We start from the raw sequence: 21,820 nt of genomic DNA on the forward strand, positions 1-21,820 counted from the left end.
AGTTCCAGTAGGACCCAAGAGGGTACTTTGCTGGGGAGCATCCTTCCAGTGGGTCCAAGGAAGACTGTGCCTCTGTCCTGGCCTCTGACCACCTGGTTCCTACACCCAGCCTTGCAGACATGCTATCATCTGACTATACATACCCTGTAAGTCAGCATTGCAACAGAGATGCTACAGTAGAATGACTTGGAATCTGGAAGATCCAAGTTCAAATTCCTACTACACAATTTATTTGCTATGTGGTATGAATAAGTCATTTAATTCTCTTAAACTCTCTGTCTGCTGACAAATCAAGTGACTTACCTACCTTGTCCTGAGGATTAATTACATTATGCATAGCACCCAGTGTAGCATCTGATAAGAGTAAGTGTTCACATAAAAAGCTGCTCAACATCCCTAATAATTAGAGAAAGGCATATCAAAACTACAATGGGGTATCACCTCACACAAGTCAGAATGGCCACCATCAAAAAATCTACAAACAATAAATGCTGGATAGGATGTGGAGAAAGGGAACCCTCCTACAATGCTGTTGGGAATATAAACTGATACAGCCATTATAGAAAACAGTATGGAGATTCCTTAAAATACTAGGAATAAATCTATCATATGACTCAGCAATCCCACTACTGGGCATATACCCTGAGAAGGCCACAATTCTAAAAGATACATGTACCCCAATGCTAATTGCAGCACTGTACAATAGCCAGGACATGGAAGCAACCAAGATGCCCATCTACAAATGAGTGGGTAAAGAAGCTGTGGTACATATATACAATGGAATATTACTCGGCCATAAAAAAGAATGAATTTGAGTCAGTTCTAGTGAGGTAGATGAAACTAGAGCCTGTTATACAGAGTGAAATAAGTCAGAAGTATAAAAATAAATACTGTATATTAACACATATATATGGCACATGGAAAAATGGTATTGTTGAACCTATATGCAGGTAAGGAATGGAGACACAGATGTAGAGAATGGAGTTGTGGACACAGTGGGGGAAGGAAAGAGTGGGGCAAATGGAGAAAGTAGCATCAATATATTGAAACTATCATGTGTAAAGTAGGTAACTGGTGAGAAGCTGCTCGTCAGTTATCTATCTAGAGCACAAGGAGCCCAGCCTGGCAATTTGTGATGACCAAGGGGTGGGACACAGGGAGGGGAAGGAGGTTCAATATGCATAATTATGGCTAATTCACATTGTTGTACGGCAAAAACCAGTACAACATTACAAAGCAATTTTCCTCCAATTAAAAAATTTAAAAAGAGTAAGTGTTCAATAATATGTGGTGGTTGCTATAGTAATAGATTTAGTAGCATTTAGACCACAATTAGGTACATGGTCTTTGAAAATAGTGCTGTTGTTGTTTAGTTGGTAACGCGTGCCTGACCCTTTGTAACCACATGGACTGTAGTCCACCAGGCTCCTCTCTTCATGGGATTCCCCAGGCAAATATACTGAAGTGGGTTGCCATTTCCTTCTCCAGGGGATCTTCTCGACCCAGGGATCAAGTCCATATCTCCTGCATTGGCAGGTGGGTCCTTTACCACTGAGCCACCAGGGAAGCCCCTGGATAGTTCAGTTCAGTTCAGTTCAGTCGTGTCTGACTCTCTGCACAGCATGCCATGCCTCCCTATCCATCAACAACTCCTGGAGTTCACCCAGACTCATGTCCATCGAGTTAGTGATGCCATCCAGCCATCTCATCCTCTGTCGTCCCCTTCTTCTCCTGCCCCCAATCCTTCCCAGCATCAGAGTCTTTTCCAATGAGTCAACTCTTCACATGAGGTGGCCAAAGTAATGGAGTTTCAGCTTTAGCATCATTCCTTCCAAAGAAATCCCAGGACTGATCTCCTTTAGAATGGACTGGTTGGATCTCCTTGCAGTCCAAGGGACTCTCAAGAGTCTTCTCCAACACCACAGTTCAAAAGCATCAATTCTTCAGCACTCAGCCTTCTTCACAGTCCAACTCCCACATCCATACATGACCACAGGAAAAACCATAGCCTTGACTAGACGGACCTTTGTGGGCAAAGTAATGTCTCTGCTTTTGAATATGCTATCTAGGTTGGTCATAACTTTCCTTCCAAGGAGTAAGCGTCTTTTAATTTCATGGCTGCAGTCACCATCTACAGTGATTTTGGAGCCCAGAAAAATAAAGTCTGACAGTGTTTCCACTGTTTCCCCATCTATTTCCCATGAAGTGATGGGACCAGATGCCATGATCTTAGTTTTCTGAATGTTGAGCTTTAGGCCAACTTTTTCACTCTTCTCTTTCACTTTCATGAAGAGGCTCCTTAGTTCCTCTTCACTTTCTGCCGTAAGGGTGGTGTCATCTGCATATCTAAGGTTATTGTTATTTCTCCCGGCAATCTTGATTCCAGCTTGTGCTTCTTCCAGCCCAGCGTTTCTCATGATGTACTCTGCATAGAAGTTAAATAAGCAGGGTGACAATATACAGCCTTGACGTACTCCTTTTCCTATTTGGAACCAGTCTGTTGGTCCATGTCCAGTTCTAACTGTTGCTTCCTGACCTGCATACAGATTTCTCAAGAGGCAGGTCAGGTGGTCTGGGATTTTCCACAGTTTATTGTGATCCACACAGTCAAAGGCTTTGGCATAGTCACTAAAGCAGAAATAGATGTTTTTCTGGAGCTCTCTTTCTTTTTTGATGATCCAGAGGATGTTGGCAATTTGGTCTCTGGTTCCTCTGCCTTTTCTAAAACCAGATTGAACATCTGGAAGTTCACGGTTCACATATTGCTGAAGCCTGGCTAGTTATGAGGGCACTAATAAGTATTAGCAGCATTTATATTATCTATATCCAGCCTAAGTTTTATCTCTGCTCCATAAGTGGCCTGGATAAGATGAATAAGCACATAAAAGGCAAATGAAAGTGCTTTGGATGGAAACAAAGCACACTGTATTAGTATTTGTCACTGTGCCACAGTGATGTAGCCACTCAGCTGTAAGACTCCTCCCTCCACTAAGTCTCAGTGGGAAGGAATTTCAGTCCCCACACAGGGACTTGTTCTATTTACACTGCCTTTGGCTCAGGAACTGCTAAAGAACCTGCAGTGCAGTGGTGGTTCAAGAAGTTTTGCAAAGGGGACGAGAGCCTTGATGATGAGGAGCATGGTGGCCAAACATCAGAAGTTGACAACGACCAGCTAAGAGAATCATCAAAGCTGATCCTCTTACAACTACCTGAGAAGTTGCCGAAGAACTCAGCATCAACCATTCTATGGTTGGTTGGCCTTTGGAGCAAATTGGAAAGGTGAAGAAGCTCGATAAGTGGGTGTCTCATGAGGGGACCACAAATCAAAAATACCATTGTTTTGAAGTGTCATCTTCTCTATCCTATGCAACGACAACCATTTCTCCATTGGATTGTGATGTGTAATGAAAAGCAGATTTTATATGATAAACAGTGACAACCAACTCAGAGGCTGGGCTGAGAAGAAGCTCCAAAGCACTTTTCAAAGCCAAACTTGCACCAAAAAAAGGTCATGGTCACTGTTTGGTGGTCTGCTATTGGTCTGACTCACTACAGCTTTCTGAATCTCAGCAAAACCACTATATCTGAGAAGCAAGCTCAGCAAATCAATGAGATGCATTGAAAACTGCACCAGCAGCAGCTGGCATTGGTTAACAGAAAGGGCCCGATTCTTCTCCACGACAACGCCCAGCAGCACATTGCACAACCAGTGCTTCAAAAGTTGAACAAATTGGGCTATGAAGTTTTGCCTCATCTGCCATATTCACCTGACTTCTTGCCAAATGACTACCACTTCTTCAAGCATCTCGATAACTTTTTGCAGAGAAACCATTTCCACAACCAGCAGGAGACAGAAAATGCTTTCCAAGAGTTTGCTGAATCCCAAGGCATGGATTTTTATGCTATAGGAATAAGCAAACTTATTTCTCATTGGCAAAAATGTGTTGATTGTAATTGTTCATATTTTGATTAATAAGGTTAATCAACCCTATTTTGAGCTTAGTTACAGTGATTTAGAAATCACAGTCCAAAACTGCAATTACTTTTGTACCAGCCTCCAGAGCTGTGAGAAAATAAATTTGTCTTGTTTAAACCACTCATTCTATAGTATTCTGTTATGGCAACCCTGGTAAACTGATACATACTGTCTGTTGTCCAATGCCTGAAAAGCATCGCTACATAAATTTTCTTCTGCTTTATAGTTAGTTTTTTTTTAAATAATGGAAGGTAGTTCTAATACATGTTAATCATGTCCAGAAACAAAAGTCCCTCCCCATATTTGAAATTTGAAAACTACTTCCAATAATCCCTGAATAAAAGAGAAATTAAAAATATAGAATAAAGATGTTTTGCCATAAAGGCAGCTGGATTGTGGTATTGTCAACTTGGGTCACACTTCCTCCCACAATTGTGGAAGTTTCAGTTCCTAAAATACATACATTATTCCTAAAATAATCCTTAACTGGTAAAGGTGGGTCCTGTTTTCCAGAATCTTCTTCTTTGTATGTTTTGGGATTTGGCCTGAAGAAGTGAAGTAGCAGTTCTTAATGTTGGCGTGGAAGTCTTCATGATCAGATACAGTGATGGCTAGACGCTGAGGGTCACTGGGTCTTAGTTTGTCCTTGTTTTCCTTGGTAAGCTTATTTTACCAAAAGCTGGCCCTGGGACCAACAGTAACCCCTGGACCACACGTGAATGCTTGGCTATGGACACTCAAAGGCAATAGGTTTCCAGAAACCTCTTTAAGACCTCTGTTATGATCTATTAAGTGACTGGATCTGGAGCTTCTCAGATCTTCTTACAAGCTCTGACTTGTCTAACATGACCAGAGGTTCAAGATGAATGAGTAATGATTTTACTCTGATCCTCCAATGACCCTTCTAGTTCATCTCCAATGACACTTCCTCAGTTCTTGGCACAGTTGTGTAAGGTCTAATTCCTAACATAAGCTCTTTATCCATAGCATGTCCAGAAGTTATCTTTCTTGAGTGAACCTGAGTGCTACATATAGGAAACTTGCGCGGGACTAGCCTGCCTGACATGGCCTTGTAGCAGCCACCTCTTTTGCCTGTCGGAAACCACAAACCAGGTGAGTTTAACCAAAATGGTAGTACCTCTAATCTGGTAAATCTCCTTGAACTGTGAAGTAGAGGAGCTAACTGGGGGCTGAGCCCTGCAAGTTATTGGAGCCTGCCCATGAGATACTACTTACTCAATGCCAGTGGCACTTTAATATGGAAAGAGCATCCTTTGTATTCATCAGAAGCAGAGCCTAGCGCTTCTGTGAGCACCAGTCCCATCAACTGCTAGCAGCCACAAAATCCATTAAGACACAGGAGAATCTATAACTACAACCAATTTTTATTTTTATTTATTTTTTTATTTTGCCACATGGCATGGTCTGTGCGATCTTAGTTCTCCAACTAGGAATTGAACCCATGACCCTTATAGTGGAAGGACAGATTCTTGACCACCAGGGAATTCCCTCATCAAACTGTAACCAATTCTGACAGATACTGCTCTGGGAATGTTTGAGGACTCCCTGTAAGAGGAAAACAATGGAGGAAGGGGTGATGTGCCTGGCACTCCTGGTTTGCAAATCTAGTAATCTGGTAAAATCTGGTTACTAGTAATCTAGTAATTACAAATCTAGTAATCTGGTAAACTCCAATGCTTTGGCCACCTGATGCGAAGAACTGACTCATTGGAAAAGACCCTGATGCTGGGAAAGATTGAAGGCAGGAGGAGAAGGGGACGACAGAGGATGAGATGGTTGGAGGCTTCACTGACTTGATGGACATGAGTCTGAGCAAGCTCCAGGAGTTGGTGAAGGACAGGGAAGCCTGGCGTGCTGCAGTCCATGGGGTCACAAAGTCAGACACAACTGAGCAACTGAAATGAAATGAACTGAACTGAGTAATCATGATCCTCAGAGCTGGATACAGTGTCAGAGGTCATCTAGGTAGGTCACCTCATACCTGTGGGCCTCACTTCTGCAGCCTTCTACACCAGGCTCAGAGTGAATGACTGCTTCCAATACTCCATTTGGTAACCTGTTGCTGAGCATGAGTACATCTGGGATTGAGAAGAAATCTGCTTTGCTGGTTTTTCTGCTTTCAGTTAACTTACTTTCTGTCCTACCACACATTCAAATTGTGCTAAAACCTAAACTATTAATGTGGCTGACTGCATATAAATAAACCTTTTATTTTCTACAAAGCTCTGGCCACAGACTGGGTTTTAGGAAAGTCCTGGCTGCCATACACTTAGAATTTAGACTAATTACTATTACTTGGTTGTGCAAAATATGAATATGCTTTCTAGGTCAATATGTACTCCCGTGGGTAGTGTATGAAAATCCATGTCTTATTGTATTCTATCCACTTCTGTATTTTGGCCTGGAGAATTCCATGGACTGTATAGTCCATGGGGTTGCAAAGAGTTGGATACAACTGAGCAATTTTCACTTTACTTTCACTTTCAGCCACCTCTGAGTCTGTTGAAGCACTCTGCCAGTTTCAAACGGTGAAAACATAGTATCTCATTGATATTTTAATTTTAATTTCTTAGATCCCTACTGTGCTTGATTTTCCCATGTCTCTATTGATTATTTGGATTTTGTTTTCATGAACTATTCACACCTGTTGCTAGTTTTTCTGAGTGTTTGTATTTTTTCTTACCACTTCCCAAGAGTCCTTTATGTGTTAATGCTTTTATTCACGTCTGTAAATATGTTGCATTTATATGTCCTGTGTTGTTGTTTGCCTTTAATTTTGCTTCATTATTTATGCAACGCTCTGACCTCTGGGTGTTGGGTTGGTAATACCTGTGGGGATATTGTGAACCTGCACTCTCGGCATGGGCCATGGCCTCTCCAGAAGCAAACAGACACTCGTGTCATATTTTTTGGCCAGAGTAGTTAATTATTTTTTCCCGAAGGATTTCATAGGCAGTGTACATCAACACAGGGCTCAGAAAGAAGAATTCAAAGGGGCTACAAGTTAGTTTATGGGACATGCCTCTAGAACCTCATGGGAGCTTTGTTGTATGCTAAAGTTTCTGTGGCAGCCAGCAGGCAGTGAATATGGGTGATGCCCAGTAACATGATCTTTGTAGGTTGGTGAAGTGTGGGAAAAAACAACTCATGTTTGTGAAGATTCTCTGAGAAATAAACAGTTCCAGGGAAGTCATTTCAAACAAGAAGGAACAAAACAAAAAATTCCCCACTGAAATTGTAACCTCTCTCAGAGCTCCCAACATTTTGCATCTGGGGGTCACATTATATTCACCCTCCTAACTCTAGTTTCCCTCATCCTTAGAGTCCCTTTCTCTTGGGATTACCCAAGACAGGCTATAGTTTTCAAAAATGCATGTTATTAGAAACAAGGAAATCTAGAGAACAAAAAAACATGGTCATAAAAGATAATTTTTCCCCTTCTGAGAGAACTTCAATTGACCCCCAGAGGCTCTAACTGACTGAGTTTTTAGATGGGTTATATAGGTTCATTTCCTCCTCCTCAAGTTTCTTCTGCACCTTAAGAATCTCCAGTTGACGTTTCTGAGTTTATCCTTCTTCCACTCTCTGCCTACAACACCCTTTTTATTCCCATTCTCTCTGGGGATCCAGTCACTTCCAAAGACCAGAATATCACTGCTGTTTAAGGATTGATAATTCAACCCTGAGTCAAAACTCTTGAAAATTAAAACTAACATTTGCAGGCTCTGTACTAAGTACCTTTGTTGTATCGGTATTATCTCATTTAATTATTACAACTTCCCTATGAAGAAGAGATACAAACCTTAAAGTAGCTGAAAGAGCTGTAAGAATTCACATGCCTAGTGATTGGCAAAGCCAAGTCTCTCATCCTGGTCTGCCTGGCACTAGAGCCCAGGCTCTTGAACGCTGTGTCAGATCTTCCCGATCATCTTTGTCTCAAACCACATCACCACAGATAATGCTGATTGCCAAGCACCCTGTTCTTTCCCACTGAGCCAGAGTGAAGCATTAGCTTTATGGAGACCATTACTTCAGGACTTATGGAAGAGTCTTTGGTGCGAGTGCAAGTCCTGAATTGTACGTCTCCCCATATCTTTATCTTTAAAGCATTACTCTGGGGCCCTGCCCCTTCCCACCAGTTTGAGGAAAGCATTTTTCACATCCTTGTTCCTCAGGCTGTAGATGACAGGGTTGAGGAAGGCTGTGGCAATATTGTAGAAAAGGGCCATTTTCTTGCCATTGTTTGATAAAGAGTCAGAGCCAGGGCTCAGGTACGTGATACTGCATGGAATAGCGAACATGGAAACCACGGTGATGTGGGAGGCACAGGTGGAGAAGGCCTTGACCCGTCCTTGGGCTGAGCGGATCTTCATGATGGTGAAAAAGATGTTGATATAGACAATGACAATCAAGGAGAGTGGGACCACAATGACATTGAAGCCGGTGATGATGTTCACCAAGTCATTGAGGGATATGTCTGCACAGGCCAGCTTCAGGACTGCAGGGACCTCACAGAAGTAGTGGTCAATTTCATTAGGACCACAGTAGAAAAGGCGCATAGCAAAGAAGGTAAAGCACAGACCACCCACCACACCATAGGCTGCACAGATGCCCACCATGAGAAGGCACACCCAGGGGCTCATGATGACCTTATACCGGAGAGGGTGGCAGATGGCCACGCACCTGTCCACGGACATGATGGAGAAAAGACAGTACTCGGTGGTCCCAAAGAGGAGGAAGAGGTACATCTGGGCCACACATCTAGCAAAAGAGATGGCTCTCTTCTTGCTGAGAATATGCGCGAGCATCTGGGGCACAGTTGTGGTGGTGTAGCACATGTCCAGCATGGAGAGGACACTGATGAAGAAGTACATGGGCGTGTGGAGGCGTGTGTCCTGGTGGATGAGGGTGATGAGGAGGCTGTTGCTCACAAGGATCAGCAGGTAAAAGACTAGAAAGAAGGTGAAGAGCAGAGGATTGGTCCTGGGGTTCGAGGCAAAGCCCATTAGGATGAATTCTGCCACAGTGGACTGGTTGAGTTCCTGCATTGTGCGCTGCCTGTTTAAAGAGTGGGGGATATGTAATTTATTGGATTTTGGTGCCAAGGGATTCTCATCCTAGTTTGATTTATGTTTCCTAACAGGAAGTTTGGATTAGCAGATGGGGGCACTACTGTTCATGGGATTTGGTTCAGGATTAAGTTGAGGGTCATCATGATGAAATGGTGAAGACCAAGTCAGGGAAGTGCCGTAGTCTATGTTCCATTCTGTTACTCCCTTTCCTGAGACAGTCATGCTTTTTCCTCTGTTGTTCATGTCAATTTCTGTTTCTCTTGAGACAAGAGAGCTTGCTAAGACTCACTTTAGGGATCAGAGTTAAGACTATTACACTCATTATTTGGGTTGTTGTTTTTATTACTGTTAGGATTGGCATTAAGGTTGTAAATGGTGATTAAAGTCAAGGCTATTGTAAAGTTTAGCGATAGAATTTAAGATTTACTTTTTCTGGTGAATGGAATTTACTGGTGTTCATTAATTATGTCATTGATTCAATATGTTTTTGCCAAATGTTCACTGTTTGTTATAAATCAGAGGAACAAGGAAGAGTCAAAAACAGTATGAGTGGGAAAGTTTTCACACGGTCGACTATAATGAATTCTAAATACTTTAAAGAGTTCAAGGCAAATAATGAAACTATAATAACCTAGGAGAATATATACATGGGTGAATATTTATTTTATGATGGGACAGAGAAAGGCCTTGAAGCCTCACCTGACTGTTCAAGGCTCTTCAGCCTCATGATATTGACTCTTTTCTCTCTAATAACCAAACAAAGCAACAGAACTCCTCATCTTAGCTGCTCTATATTTCCCTAGTATTGTTGAAGATTTCTTGGGCATTCCTGGTCATTTTGCTCTAAAATCCTTGTTCTCAGTGAATTTTTGATTCCCTTCACTGCCTTTCTTGTCATCCCTATGCTCTTTCTTCTTCATGCCCCCAAACCTCACCAACACGAGAATGCTCTTTGTAAGACTTGCCCTGAAGGTATGGGTAAGAGGAAGATGACTTATGAGGTAGTGCAGAACAGAAAACTATTTTTAAAATGAACATTTAATGTTGTAAAGTCCCTAAGTTATCTGTGCAACAGTTTTGCATCTCTAGTTCCCAGCCAGCTGGCAAGTGACTGGAGACTGTTCTTCCTAGAACCTCCTCCCACCTATCCTGGTCTCCCTATTCTAGGACTCTCCTTACTTTCATTACCTGGGCAAGCAGCCACAAACCCAGTGCCTCTAACTCAGTGCTTCAAACTTCACTGTGTATCTGAGTCACCTGGATGGTTTGTCAGATGTTATTGTGCCTCACACAGAGTTTTAATTTAGAAGGCTCATTTTGCCTATGGAAAAATGAGAGATGTGGGGAGAGATTTTCATCAAGGAGGTTTATTGCAGTATTATTTCTAATGGGGAAAACTGCACACAACTTAAATATCCTATAACAGGGGACTGATTACATAAATTATGGTCTACTGATATAATTGAATACCTTATAACATTTAAAATAGTACTTTGCAGGCTATTTCACATTATGGGGAAATGCTTCAACAGATTGTTAAGTTAAAAAGCAGAATAGGAAACTATATATGACCCAGTTCAAATATTATAATGATTTATAAAATTGGACTAAAATTTAAAAGAAATATATGAAATAGGTTAACAGTGGTCATTTCTGGTGATTAGATTCATAGGTGATATTTAGTTCTTAAAGTTCTTTGAACTTTCCAAACTTATTACAAGAAACACAAGCAATTTTTATAATAAGGAATAAAGTTCAAGTGAACTTTTTTTTTTTTTTGCTGTGGACCATTTTTAAAGTTTTTATTGAATTTCTCATAATTTTCTTTCTGTTATTTATGTCCTGGTTTTATGGCTGTGAGGCACGTGGGATCTTAGGTCCCAGACCAGGAGTGGAACCAGAATTCCTTGCATTGGGAGGCAAAGTCTTAACCACTGGATTGCCAGAGAAGTCCCTGAGTGATACTTCGAGGATGGAATATACAGGAATTTGGCTTTTCAATTCAGACTAGTTGCATAAAAGGGTGAATATGAGAGAGGAAGATTAGAGATGGAGAAAGGCATGCTGGACCTAGCAAGGTTTAAAGGAGAATGGAAGGAAGAGCTTCTCTGTTGTCTGAGCTCATCCCCTCCACTGACCTACACTTAGGAATCAACTGTTTCATGCAAGTACATTCTCTGGTCAAGGTTAAAGTGTTTTGACTAGGAGATAGGTCCTAAGTGATAGAGATCCTTGAACAAGGTCTCTGGTGATGAGAAGCTGCCCAGTCATCATCCCCAGCTTGTGCCTGCAGGTTGAGGGTAGGAGGAGACGTGAATGACAGGACTCTGCTCCCCAGGACTCCTTTTTCTCTTGATGAGTTTGTGTCTTTTTCCTGAATGGAGCCTGGGGAACGGTTTCTACCTTTACTTTCCTTGGCTGATTTGCTGTGTGTCTTAAGGGCTGTTTGCTTGGCCTTTCTGAACTTCAGGTTCTGACCCTGTCACAGCCAGATTTGATGATGACTTGTTGCCAATGGCTTCCCTGGTGGCTCAGATGGTAAAGCATCTGCCTATAATGCAGGGGACCTGGGTTCGATCCCTGGGTCAGGAAGATCCCCTGGAGAAGGAAATGGCTCTTCCCGTACTCTTGCCTGGAAAATCTCATGGACGGAGGAGCCTGGTAGGCTTCAGTCCATAGGGTCGCAAGGAGTCGGACATGACTGAGCAACTTCACTTTCATTTTCTGTTGCCAATGAAGAAACAGAAAGGGATTGTGTGACTGACAAGTCCTGGTAGAAATGAGCGCCCAGTCCTCAAATTGGCTGGAGCTGGGGGTGGGTGTGCCAGCCTCAGGCCATAGTTAGATGTAATGGAAATTAGAGAAAATTGGTTTTCTTTGTAACTTTGGATCCTTATATTTATCTCCTATTCACATACCTATAGGATTCCCTGGTGGCTCAGGGGTAAAGAATCCGCCTGCCAATACAGGAGTACAGGAGTCATGGGTTTGATCCCCGGGTCAGGAAGATCCTCTGGAGAAGAAGATGGCAACCCACTCCAGTAATTTTGTCAAGGAAATCCTATGGACAGAATAGCCTGGTGGGCTACAGTCCATGGAGTCGCAAAAGAATCGGACACAACTTAGTGACTAAGCAACAATACATACCTAGTCTCCTGCAGTGCAGGCTAAGAGATGAAAACTCAAAGTAGCTTTGAATTTTCACTTTTCCCATTTACTGCCACGACTGAGCAAGTAATTGTTTGTTATCTGTAAAATTAAAAAAAAAAAAAAGCTTTATTGCAATAAAACATGATTCTGTCAAGTTCTGAAGGTATGCTTTCTCCTTCCTTCACCTTCTCCAGCTCTTTCCTTTTCCCTTCCCCCAGCATCAGCAGAGACCTGCATAGCTAAAAATAAGCAAGAGAAACAGATAAAACTAGAAAGCAACAAAAGCAGAGAGAATGATGGGAAAAGATAGAGAGGACCCTGAAGGGAGGGAGAGACACAAACACAAACGGCAAGAAGGCAGAGAGAGGCACAGAGAATCAGAATCTGGGGGTGGTGCACAGACAGGAAGAGAGGAAAACGGATGGTGGGCATGTAATTGACATCAACAGGAGGAGAAGGCGGGAGCTCAGAAGGAGGAAGACGATGGGAGAATGTTTATTCTCTTTGTGTAAGAAGAAGACTAAAGATTAGAGGAAAAAGAGAGACCCGAGACCCAGTGGGCAAGTCAGAGGACAGAACAACACAAAAGGAAAAAGTCAGGGAGACAAAGGGAAAGACAAGAAGGAATGTCAGAGATTCTTGGAATGGCATGTGAGCCAGGACTATGAGAACAGGGTACCAGAGGGCTGAGCAGGTTGTGACTGGAACAGCAAAGAGCCTGCAGAGACCAGACAGCGGAAAAAGGGAGACAGGCAATCCACAGGGCAGGTGGAGAGAGGCAGGGGCAAGACCAGTCTCTTGGGGAGAGAGAAGGAGCTGGAAGAGAGGGCAAGAGCAAGAAGATGGGGTGACTGCAGACAAGGGAGAGCCGGACAGAGGGGTGGAGACAGAGGGAGCAGCAAGGTGAGGGAGATTCCCAGACAGTGGAGAATGAGGGCAGAGAACTGGGCTCCAGGGGGAAAGCTAGAGAGACCCTGCAGGGATGATCCTTGTGAGTCAAAGGAACAGGTACAGAGTGAGGAGAAGAGGAGAGAAGCAGGGTGTCTGAAGGAGGCGACACTGCAGGCAAGTCCAGAGGCACAGTGAGCAGTAAACAGACATCAAGGGGGAAAGAAAGTCACAGAGTGAGCAGAAGAGCCCGTCTGACAGAACACCAGAGCCAGAGGACCAGAGAGATGGACAAAATCTTTGGAGGCAGAGAAACCCAGACAGAGCCAGCAGAAGCAGAGGCTGAAGGAGCCAGATGAAGAGGGATGGGAAGAAAGAAAGAGAAGGAAAGGCAGGACACCGAGATAATATCGGACCCAGAGACAGAGAAATTATTGGATGGACACACAGAAAGAAAGAGGCAGAGACAGCCACGGACACACTCACACAGACGTGGGGAGAGAGACCGAGATGACCGGGAACTGTGGACCAGGTCCTACCCAGAGCTCCAGGCAAGGCTGGGCATGCGGGGTAGCCAGCAGCATGGCTTGCTCCCCAGAATGGTTCAGGGCTTATAACTGCTATCCTGAGCTTATAACTCTGCTGGGAAGGGGGCTGTGGGCAGAGCTCCCTCAGACTCAGGAGACCACTCCTGAGTGACATGTGGCCCCAGGGCTCTAGACAGGAGCTACAGTTCCTGCAGCCCCTTCCTGCCAGGGAGGAAGCACCCAAGTTCCCACTCAGGAGCATCACCCTTGCTCAGACAAGGCTCTTCTGGAAGCACAGGGTGGGCAGGGGGAATGTAAGGCTCAGCTGGGACAGGAGTGTAGTGCTGGGGGTGGGTGGGGGTGGGGGCGTGTCCTGGCAGGGCCCTGAGGGCAGGTCTTTTCTCAGCTGCTCCTCCTTCCCCAGGAGAAAATAAATGAGGCCCTGGGAGGTGTGGGGTGATGAAGGCCATGAAATGGTCCCCTCCCTCTGCCTGGTGTTATTCCCAGGGCCATTTTATCCATGAGAAACTACAGACAAAATGTCTAGGGTCCTTGAGCTTTCAGTGTCTATAAACATATTCGAGACAAGAAAGATATTATTGGTTCAAAAATAGAGATTCCACAGAATAAAATTAGTGATGAGTCAAATGACTATTAAATACAACATTTAATCAGCTAGTCCCTGGCAACTCATTAGGCTCTTAAATCTTCTTTCAGATATTTCAAGTGGGACGTGGTACATTTTGGGCTTCCCTGGTGGCTCAGTGGTAAAGAATCTGCCTGCAGTGCAGGAACCACAGGAGGTGCAGGTTCATTTCCTGGGGCAGGAAGATCCTGTGGAGGAGGGCATGGCAACCCACTCTAGAATTCTTGCCTGGAGAATCCCATGGATAGAGGAGCCTAGCGGGCTACTGTCCATAGGGTAGCAAAGAGTCAGACAGGACAGAAGCAACTTATCATGCACACATGTGGTACATTTTAATAAGTATCTAGTAAACAATGGTGCCCTTGGAGTTCTGAAACTACCCAGCGGCCTCTGAGGGTGTGTTCTATCATTTCAAGTAACTTGGTGAGAAGCTTTACTCAGGCAGGAGAGAAGGGGACAGGATCCTTGTATTTTCCTTCACTTTGCAATGACTGTAGCACCAAGGACTTAAGACAGGAAATAGGAAGTTCCTGTCACCTGCAATTTTGAGAGAGTGAGGCAACAGGGAAGCCTTTGGACCCCCTTTATGATGTCTCTGGCGAAAGGTTAGGGAGTTCAGTCCTGCCAGAGGGCAAAAGAAACTTTAGGCTCTATGCTTCCTGAGCATGAGAAGGTCCCCTGCCCACACACAGCCCAGGTGGACTGGGGTTACATTTGTTACTTGGCCAGGCATTTCCCCACAGGAGCCAGACTGGTGCTTGGATTGAAAGCTTGGAGCCACACAGGGGAAAGCTGATGCGAGTGAAATCCAACAGCCTGGCTTCTGGGACAGAAGGCTGTTTAGGCAGGGGCACCAGGCTCACTCCAGCCGACTGCACCCTGCACTCTCCTGCTTACTGGCTACTCAATCTCTTCCTCCTGGGTGACAGTCTCACTCCTGCTCCCCACTGTCCTGATCGTGACTCCAGTGTGGAGTCCACTGCAGCACTGACCGGCCGTGGAGGCCCCTTCCTCCACTGGAGGGGAGCTCAGGGTTTGGTGGTGTCCACATCAGGGATTTCTGGCCTCAGCTCCCTCTGAGGTCCTCAGGGCAGAAGGTCTTTGCATGGGCCATAGGGAATCCCCTATCCCAGGGGCCTCCTCACACCTGTGGAGGGCTGTTTCTTTTCTGGCATTCCCCTGGCCCAACCTGGAATGTCCTCTTCCAGGTTACCCACCTCAAGTGACAAGGTCTCCAGGTCTGTGACCCACCTTCTTTCTCAAGTGGCAGGACCTAAATTCAACAACCAGGCTCTGGGGGCTATCAGCATTCCGACAGCTGCTGTAGCTATCTTTTTTTTTTTTTTTTAAATAAATTTATTTATTTTAATTGGAGGCTAATTACTTTACAATATTGTATTGGTTTTGCCATACATCGGCATGAATCTGCCATAGGTGTACACATGTTCCCATTCCTGAACCCCCCTCCCACCTCCCTCCCCGTACCATCCCTCTGGGTCATCCCAGTGCACCAGCCCCAAGCATCCTGTATCCTGCATCGAACCTGGACTGGTGATTCGTTTCAAATATGATATTATACATGTTTCAATGCCATTCTCCCAAATCTTCCCACCCTCTCCCTCCCACAGAGTCCAAAAGACTGTTCTATACATCTGTGTCTCTTTTGCTGTCTCACATACAGGGTTATCATTACCATCTTTCTAAATTCCATACATATGTGTTAGTATACTATACTGGTGTTTTTCTTTCTGGCTTACTTCACTCTGTATAATAGGCTCCAGTTTCATCCACCTCATTAGAACTGATTCAAATGTATTCTTTTTAATGACTGAGTAATACTCCATTGTGTATATGTACTACAGCTTTCTGATCCATTCGTCTGCTGATGGACATCTAGGTTGCTTCCATGTCCTGGCTATTATAAACAGTGCTGTGATGAACACTGGGGTACACGTGTCTCTTTCAATTCTGGTTTCCTCAGTGTGTATGCCCAGTAGTGGGATTGCTGGGTCATAAGGCAGTTCTATTTCCAGTTTTTTAAGGAATCTCCACACTGTTCTCCATAGTGGCTATACTAGTTTGCATTCCCACCAACAGTGTAAGAGGGTTCCCTTTTCTCCACACCCTCTCTGACATTTATTGCTTGTAGACTTTTGGATAGCAGCCATTCTAACTGGCATGAAATGGTACCTCATAGTGCTTTTGATTTGCATTTCTCTGATAATGAGTGATGTTGAGCATCTTTTCATGTGTTTGTTAGCCATCTGTATGTCTTCTTTGTAGCTATCTTTCTAATATGCAGCTCTGACTTTTTTCGCCCAGCTCCAGAGTCCTCACTGGTTCCCAAGTGTGAAGTTTCATCTCAACTCCTTTGTCCAGCTGCCAAAATCTTTTTTGCCCTGAATTGTGTCCATCTGCCCAGCCTTCTCTCCTACAGCTCAATGAAACCTTTGACATATGTTTCTATTAAAAAAAAAACCATAAAAAAGATTTACAAAGTCATTAAGAATTCTATAGGGCTTCCCTCGTGGCTCAGCAGTTAAAGCGTCTGCCTGGAATGTGGGAGACCTGGGTTCGATCCCTGGGTTGGGAAGATTCCCCTGGGGAAGGAAATGGCAACCCACTCCAGTACTCTTGCCTGGAGAATCCCATGGTAGGCTACAGTCCATGGGGTCGCAGAGTCGGACACGACTGAGCGACTTCACTCACTTTAAGAATTCTGTTCACTCAAAAGTCATTATTCTATTCATCAGGAAAGTGAAAAGAATACTTTTCAAGCAGTGAAAACAAATCAACATGCAAAAATGTTAAAACCCATATTGAGTGAATAAATCAAGTTACCAAAGAATGCTACTGCTACTGCTAAGTCACTTCAGTCGTGTCCAACTCTGTGTGACCCCATAGATGGCAGCCCACCAGGCTCCCCCATCCCTGGGATTCTCCAGGCAAGAGTACTGGAGTGGGGTGCCATTGCCTTCTCCGTACCAAAGAATAAATACTGTGAAATTCAGTTTTATAAATCATGGAAACAAATAATAAATTTTTAAGGAATTGTGTTGTTATTTTTAAAAAATATTTATAAAAGTAATTTTAAAGATTTTAGACTCTGAAAGATTAACTGTGGTTATCTCCTAGTCTAAGGTAATGAGTATTTGTTTGCATGTACAATTATGAGAACAAACATATACTGTATTTTGCCTTTTTATACAGTTCATAGGGTTCTCATGGCAAGAATACTAGAGTAGTAACCTAAAGGAAATCAACTCTGAATACTCACTGGAAGGACTGATGCTGCAGCTCCAATATGTTGGCCACCTGATTCGAACTGCCAACCCATTGGAAAAGACCCTGTTGCTGGGAAAGACCCTGTTGCTGGGAAAGACTGAAGGCAGAAGGAGAAGAGGGTGACAGAGGATGAGATGGTTGGATGGCATCACCAGTTCAATGGACATGAACTTGGACAAACTCCAGGATATTGTGATGGACAGGGAGGCCTGGTGTGCAGCAGTCCATGGGGTCAAAAAGAGACAGATACAACTGAGTGACAAAGCCCAGCACAGAACAGCAAACAAGTAACTGAGAGAAAATATTTTCAATGTATGTAATAGACAAAGAATAATATCCCAAGATATATAATAAACTACAAATAAGAAAAGATAAACAATATCTCATATTCATTGAGACTACTTAGTATTGTTTCTTTATTACAATAAATTCTTTACTTGTGTTATCTCATTTAGTCCTTCTAACACCCCTCTGAGGTCTATGGCATATTATTCCCATTAACAGATGAGGCAACTGAGACTCACAGAAGTTAGGTAACTTACCCACTATCACTGAGTTAGTAAAGGGTTAGCTGAGGTTAGAATACAGAAGTCTGACACCAGGGTTGACTTCATTACTCAATACTACCAACAATCTTATGAAAAGATGTTACATTCACCAGCAATCTGGGGATTATAAATGAAACCGAAAACTATGCCCTCCACTTTCCATCTATGTGGTAGATATCAATTTTAGAATGGTCAATACAAATGACATTATCAAGTGTTCAGTTCAGTTCAGTCGCTCAGTCATGTCTGACTCTATCTGACCCCATGGACTGCAGCACGTCAGGCTTCTCTATCCCTCACCTACTCCTAGAACTTGCTCAAACTCGTGTCCATCGAGTCAGTGATGGCATCTAACCATCTCATCCTCTGTCGTCCCCTTCTCCTGCTGCCTTCAATCTTTCCCAGCATCAGGGTCTTTTCAAATGAGTCAGTTCTTCACAACAGATGGCTAAAGTATTGGAGCTTCAGCTTCAGCATCAGTCCTTCCAGTCAATATTCAGTGTTGATTTCATTTAGGATTGACTGGTTGGATCTCCTTGCTGTCCAAGGGACTCTCAAGAGTCTTCTCCAACACCACAGTTCAAAAGCATCAATATTTTGGTGCTCAGCTTTCTTTACAGTCCAACTCTCACATCCATACATGACCACTGGAAAAACCGTAGCTTTGACTAGACGGATCTTTGTTGGTAGAGTAATGTCTCTGCTTTTAAATATGCTGTCTAGCTTTGTCATAACTTTCCTTCCAAGGAGTAAATGTCTTTTAATTTCATGTCTGCAGTCACCATCTGCAGTGATTTTGGAGCCCAAGAAAATAAAGTCTGAAACTGTTTTCATTGTTTCCCCATCTATTTGCCATGAAGTGATGGGACCAAATGCCATGTTTGAATGTTGAGTTTTAACCAAGATTTTCACTCCCCTCTTTGATTTTCATCAAGAGTCTCTTCAGTTCCTCTTCCCTTTCTTCCATAAGGGTGGCGTCATCTGCATATCTGAGGTTATTGATATTTCTCCTGGCAATCTTGATTCCAGCTTGTGCTTCTTCCAGCCCAGCATCTCTCATGATGTACTCTGAATAGAAGTTAAATAAGCATGGTGACGATATACAGCCTTGACGTACTCTTTTCCCAATTTGGAACCAGTCCATTGTTCCATGTCCAGTTCTAACTGCTGCTTCTTGACCTGCATACAGATTTCTCAGGAGGCAGGTAAGGTAGTGTGGTATTCCTATTTCTTGAAGAATTTTCCACAGTTTGTTGTGATCCACACAAAGACTTTGGCATAGTCAATAAAGTAGAAGTAAATATTTTTCTGGAACTCTCTTGCATTTTCTATGATCCAGCAGATGTCGGCAATTTGATCTCTGGTTCCTCTGCCTTTTCTAAATCCAGCATGAAGTTCTCAATTCACGTACTGCTGAAGCCTCGCTTGCAGAATTTTGAGCATTATTTTGCCAGCATGTGAGGTAAGTGCAATTGTGTGGTAGTTTGAACATTCTTTGGCACTGCCCTTTTTGGGGATTGAAATGAAAACTGACATTTTCCAGTCATGTGGCCACTGTTGAGCTTTCCAAATTTGCTGTCATATTGAGTACAGCACTTTCACAGCATCATCTTTTAGGATTTGAAATAGCTCAACTGGAATTCCATCACCTCCACTAGCTTATGTGTAGTGATGCTTCCTAAGGCCCACTTGAATTTGAACTCCAGGTTGTCTGGCTCTAGGTTAGAGATCACACCATTGTGGTTATCTGGGTCGTTAAGATCTTTTTGTATAGATTTTCTGTGTATTGTTGCCACCTTTTCTTAATATCTTCTGCTTCTGTTAGGTCGGAACAAGTGTTGATGAGAAGGAAAGGTGTAGATTGGCATAAATACCTAGAAGAATAGTTTAGGAGCATCTAATAAGTTTGAAAATTCTTGGATTGTAAACTCTGTCAAGTTCACTGCTATGCATAAATCCTAGGAAAAAATACTTACCTATGAAGAAATGTCTAAATACATTTGTCACAGAATTGTTTAAATAATGAAGTGGCTCAGATGGTAAAGAATTTTCCTGCAATGCAGGAGACCTGGGTTCAATCTCTGCATCAGGAAGATCCCCTGGAGAAGGAAATGGCTACCCACTCTAGTATTCTTGTGTGGAGAACTCAATGGACACAGAAGCCTGGCATGCTGCAGTCCACGGTGTCGCAGAGTCGGATACGACTGAGTGACTAACACTTTCACACTTTCACATGGAGAAATGTCTAAATATATTTGTCACAGATTGTTTAAGTAGTGAAAAATTTTAAATGCATAACTGTTCCATAATAATTAGATAAAATGAAATGTGATACATCAAAATGCTTTTTACAAAATGAGTTAGACCTGTTAAGTATCTGATGGGAGATATCAGAAACATCATGTTGAGTTAAATTTTTCAGAACAGAACTGATATCTTGATACCATTATAAAATTTCAAGTTCATACAAAAACAATTGTATGTATTGATTACGGATAAATTTATACGTACGCTAAAGCTTTAAAACACACTAAGTAGACTTCAATTTAATGATAGCAGTTGATTCAGAGGAGCTGAGTTCAAGAGCACGTCAACTTTATTTGTAACTATTTAGAACTGGACATGGAATAACAGACTGCTTCCAAATAAGAAAAGGAGTATGTCAAGGCTGTATATTGTCACCTTGTTTATTTAACTTCTATGCAGAGTACATCATGAGAAACCCTGGGCTGGAAGAAGCACAAGCTGGAATCAAGATTGCCAGGAGAAATATCAATAACCTCAGATATGCAGATGGCAACACCCTTATGGCAGAAAGTGAAGAGGAACTAAAAAGCCTCTTGATGAAAGTGGAAGAGGAGAGTGAAAAAGTTGGCCTAAAGCTCAACATTCAGAAAACTAAGATCATGGCATCTGGTCCCATCACTTCATGGGAAATAGATGGGGAAACAGTGGAAACAGTGTCAGACTTTATTTTGGGGGGCTCCAAAATCACTACTGATGGTGATTTGATCACTTCAAATTCCCCACAAAGTCATTGCAGATGGTGACTGCAGCCATGAAATTAAAAGATGCTTACTCCTTGGAAGGAAAGTTATGACCAACCTAAATAGCATATTGAAAAGCAGAGATATTACTTTGCCAACAAAGGGTCCATCTAGTCAAGGCTATGGTTTCTCCAGTGGTCATGTATGGATGTGAGAGTTGGACTATAAAGAAAGCTGAGTGCTGAAGAATTGATGCTTTTGAACTGTGGTGTTGGAGAAGACTCTTGAGAGTCCCTTGGACTGCAAGGAGATCCAACCAGTCCATCCTAAAGGAGACCAGTCCTGGGTGTTCATTGGAAGGACTGATGCTGAGGCTGAAACTCCAATATTTTGGCCACCTGATGTGAAGAGCTGACTGATTTGAAAAGACCTTGATACTGGGAGGGATTGGGGGCATGAGGAGAAGGGGACAACAGAGGATGAGATGGCTGAATGGCATCACCGATTCAATGCATATGAGTTTGGGTGAACTCCGGGAGTTGGTGATGGACAGGGAGGCCTGGCGTGCTGTGATTCATGGGGTCGCAAAGAGCCAAACATGACTGAGGGACTGAACTGGTCTGAACTGAGTCTCGTTTTTATAAAAGGAAAAGAAAGACTCAGACTAAATATGGCAAAATACTGATGTCTTAATTTTGGATGTGAGAAAATGGGATCTTT

The 21,820-nt window shown here is 43.1% G+C and overlaps 1 protein-coding gene and 1 long non-coding RNA gene across 2 annotated transcripts; one reads left to right on the plus strand and one right to left on the minus strand.

Annotated features, from left to right (window-relative positions):
- On the plus strand, positions 1–12,373 carry LOC147375142 (uncharacterized). Its single transcript, XR_015157404.1, has 2 exons — positions 1–146; positions 11,994–12,373. It is a non-coding gene; the product is annotated as an uncharacterized LOC147375142 (long non-coding RNA).
- LOC147375143 (olfactory receptor 2D2-like) lies at positions 8,107–9,062 on the minus strand. Its single transcript, XM_086383126.1, has one exon. It carries the CDS (start codon positions 9,043–9,045, stop codon positions 8,107–8,109), a length of 939 nt encoding a protein of 312 aa, XP_086239252.1. The 5' UTR covers positions 9,046–9,062.
- Positions 12,374–21,820: the final 9,447 nt, after the last annotated feature.

This window comes from Bos grunniens, chromosome 3 (assembly GCF_055505025.1).
Source record: "Bos grunniens cultivar Pamir isolate PY7600 chromosome 3, Bosgru_T2T1.0, whole genome shotgun sequence".
NCBI classification, from domain to species: Eukaryota; Metazoa; Chordata; class Mammalia; order Artiodactyla; family Bovidae; genus Bos; species Bos grunniens.

Bases quoted from the DNA above. Each gene is read 5' to 3' on its own strand.
- LOC147375143 (XM_086383126.1), bottom strand. From the start codon at position 9,045: ATGCAGGAACTCAACCAGTCCACTGTGGCAGAATTCATCCTAATGGGC.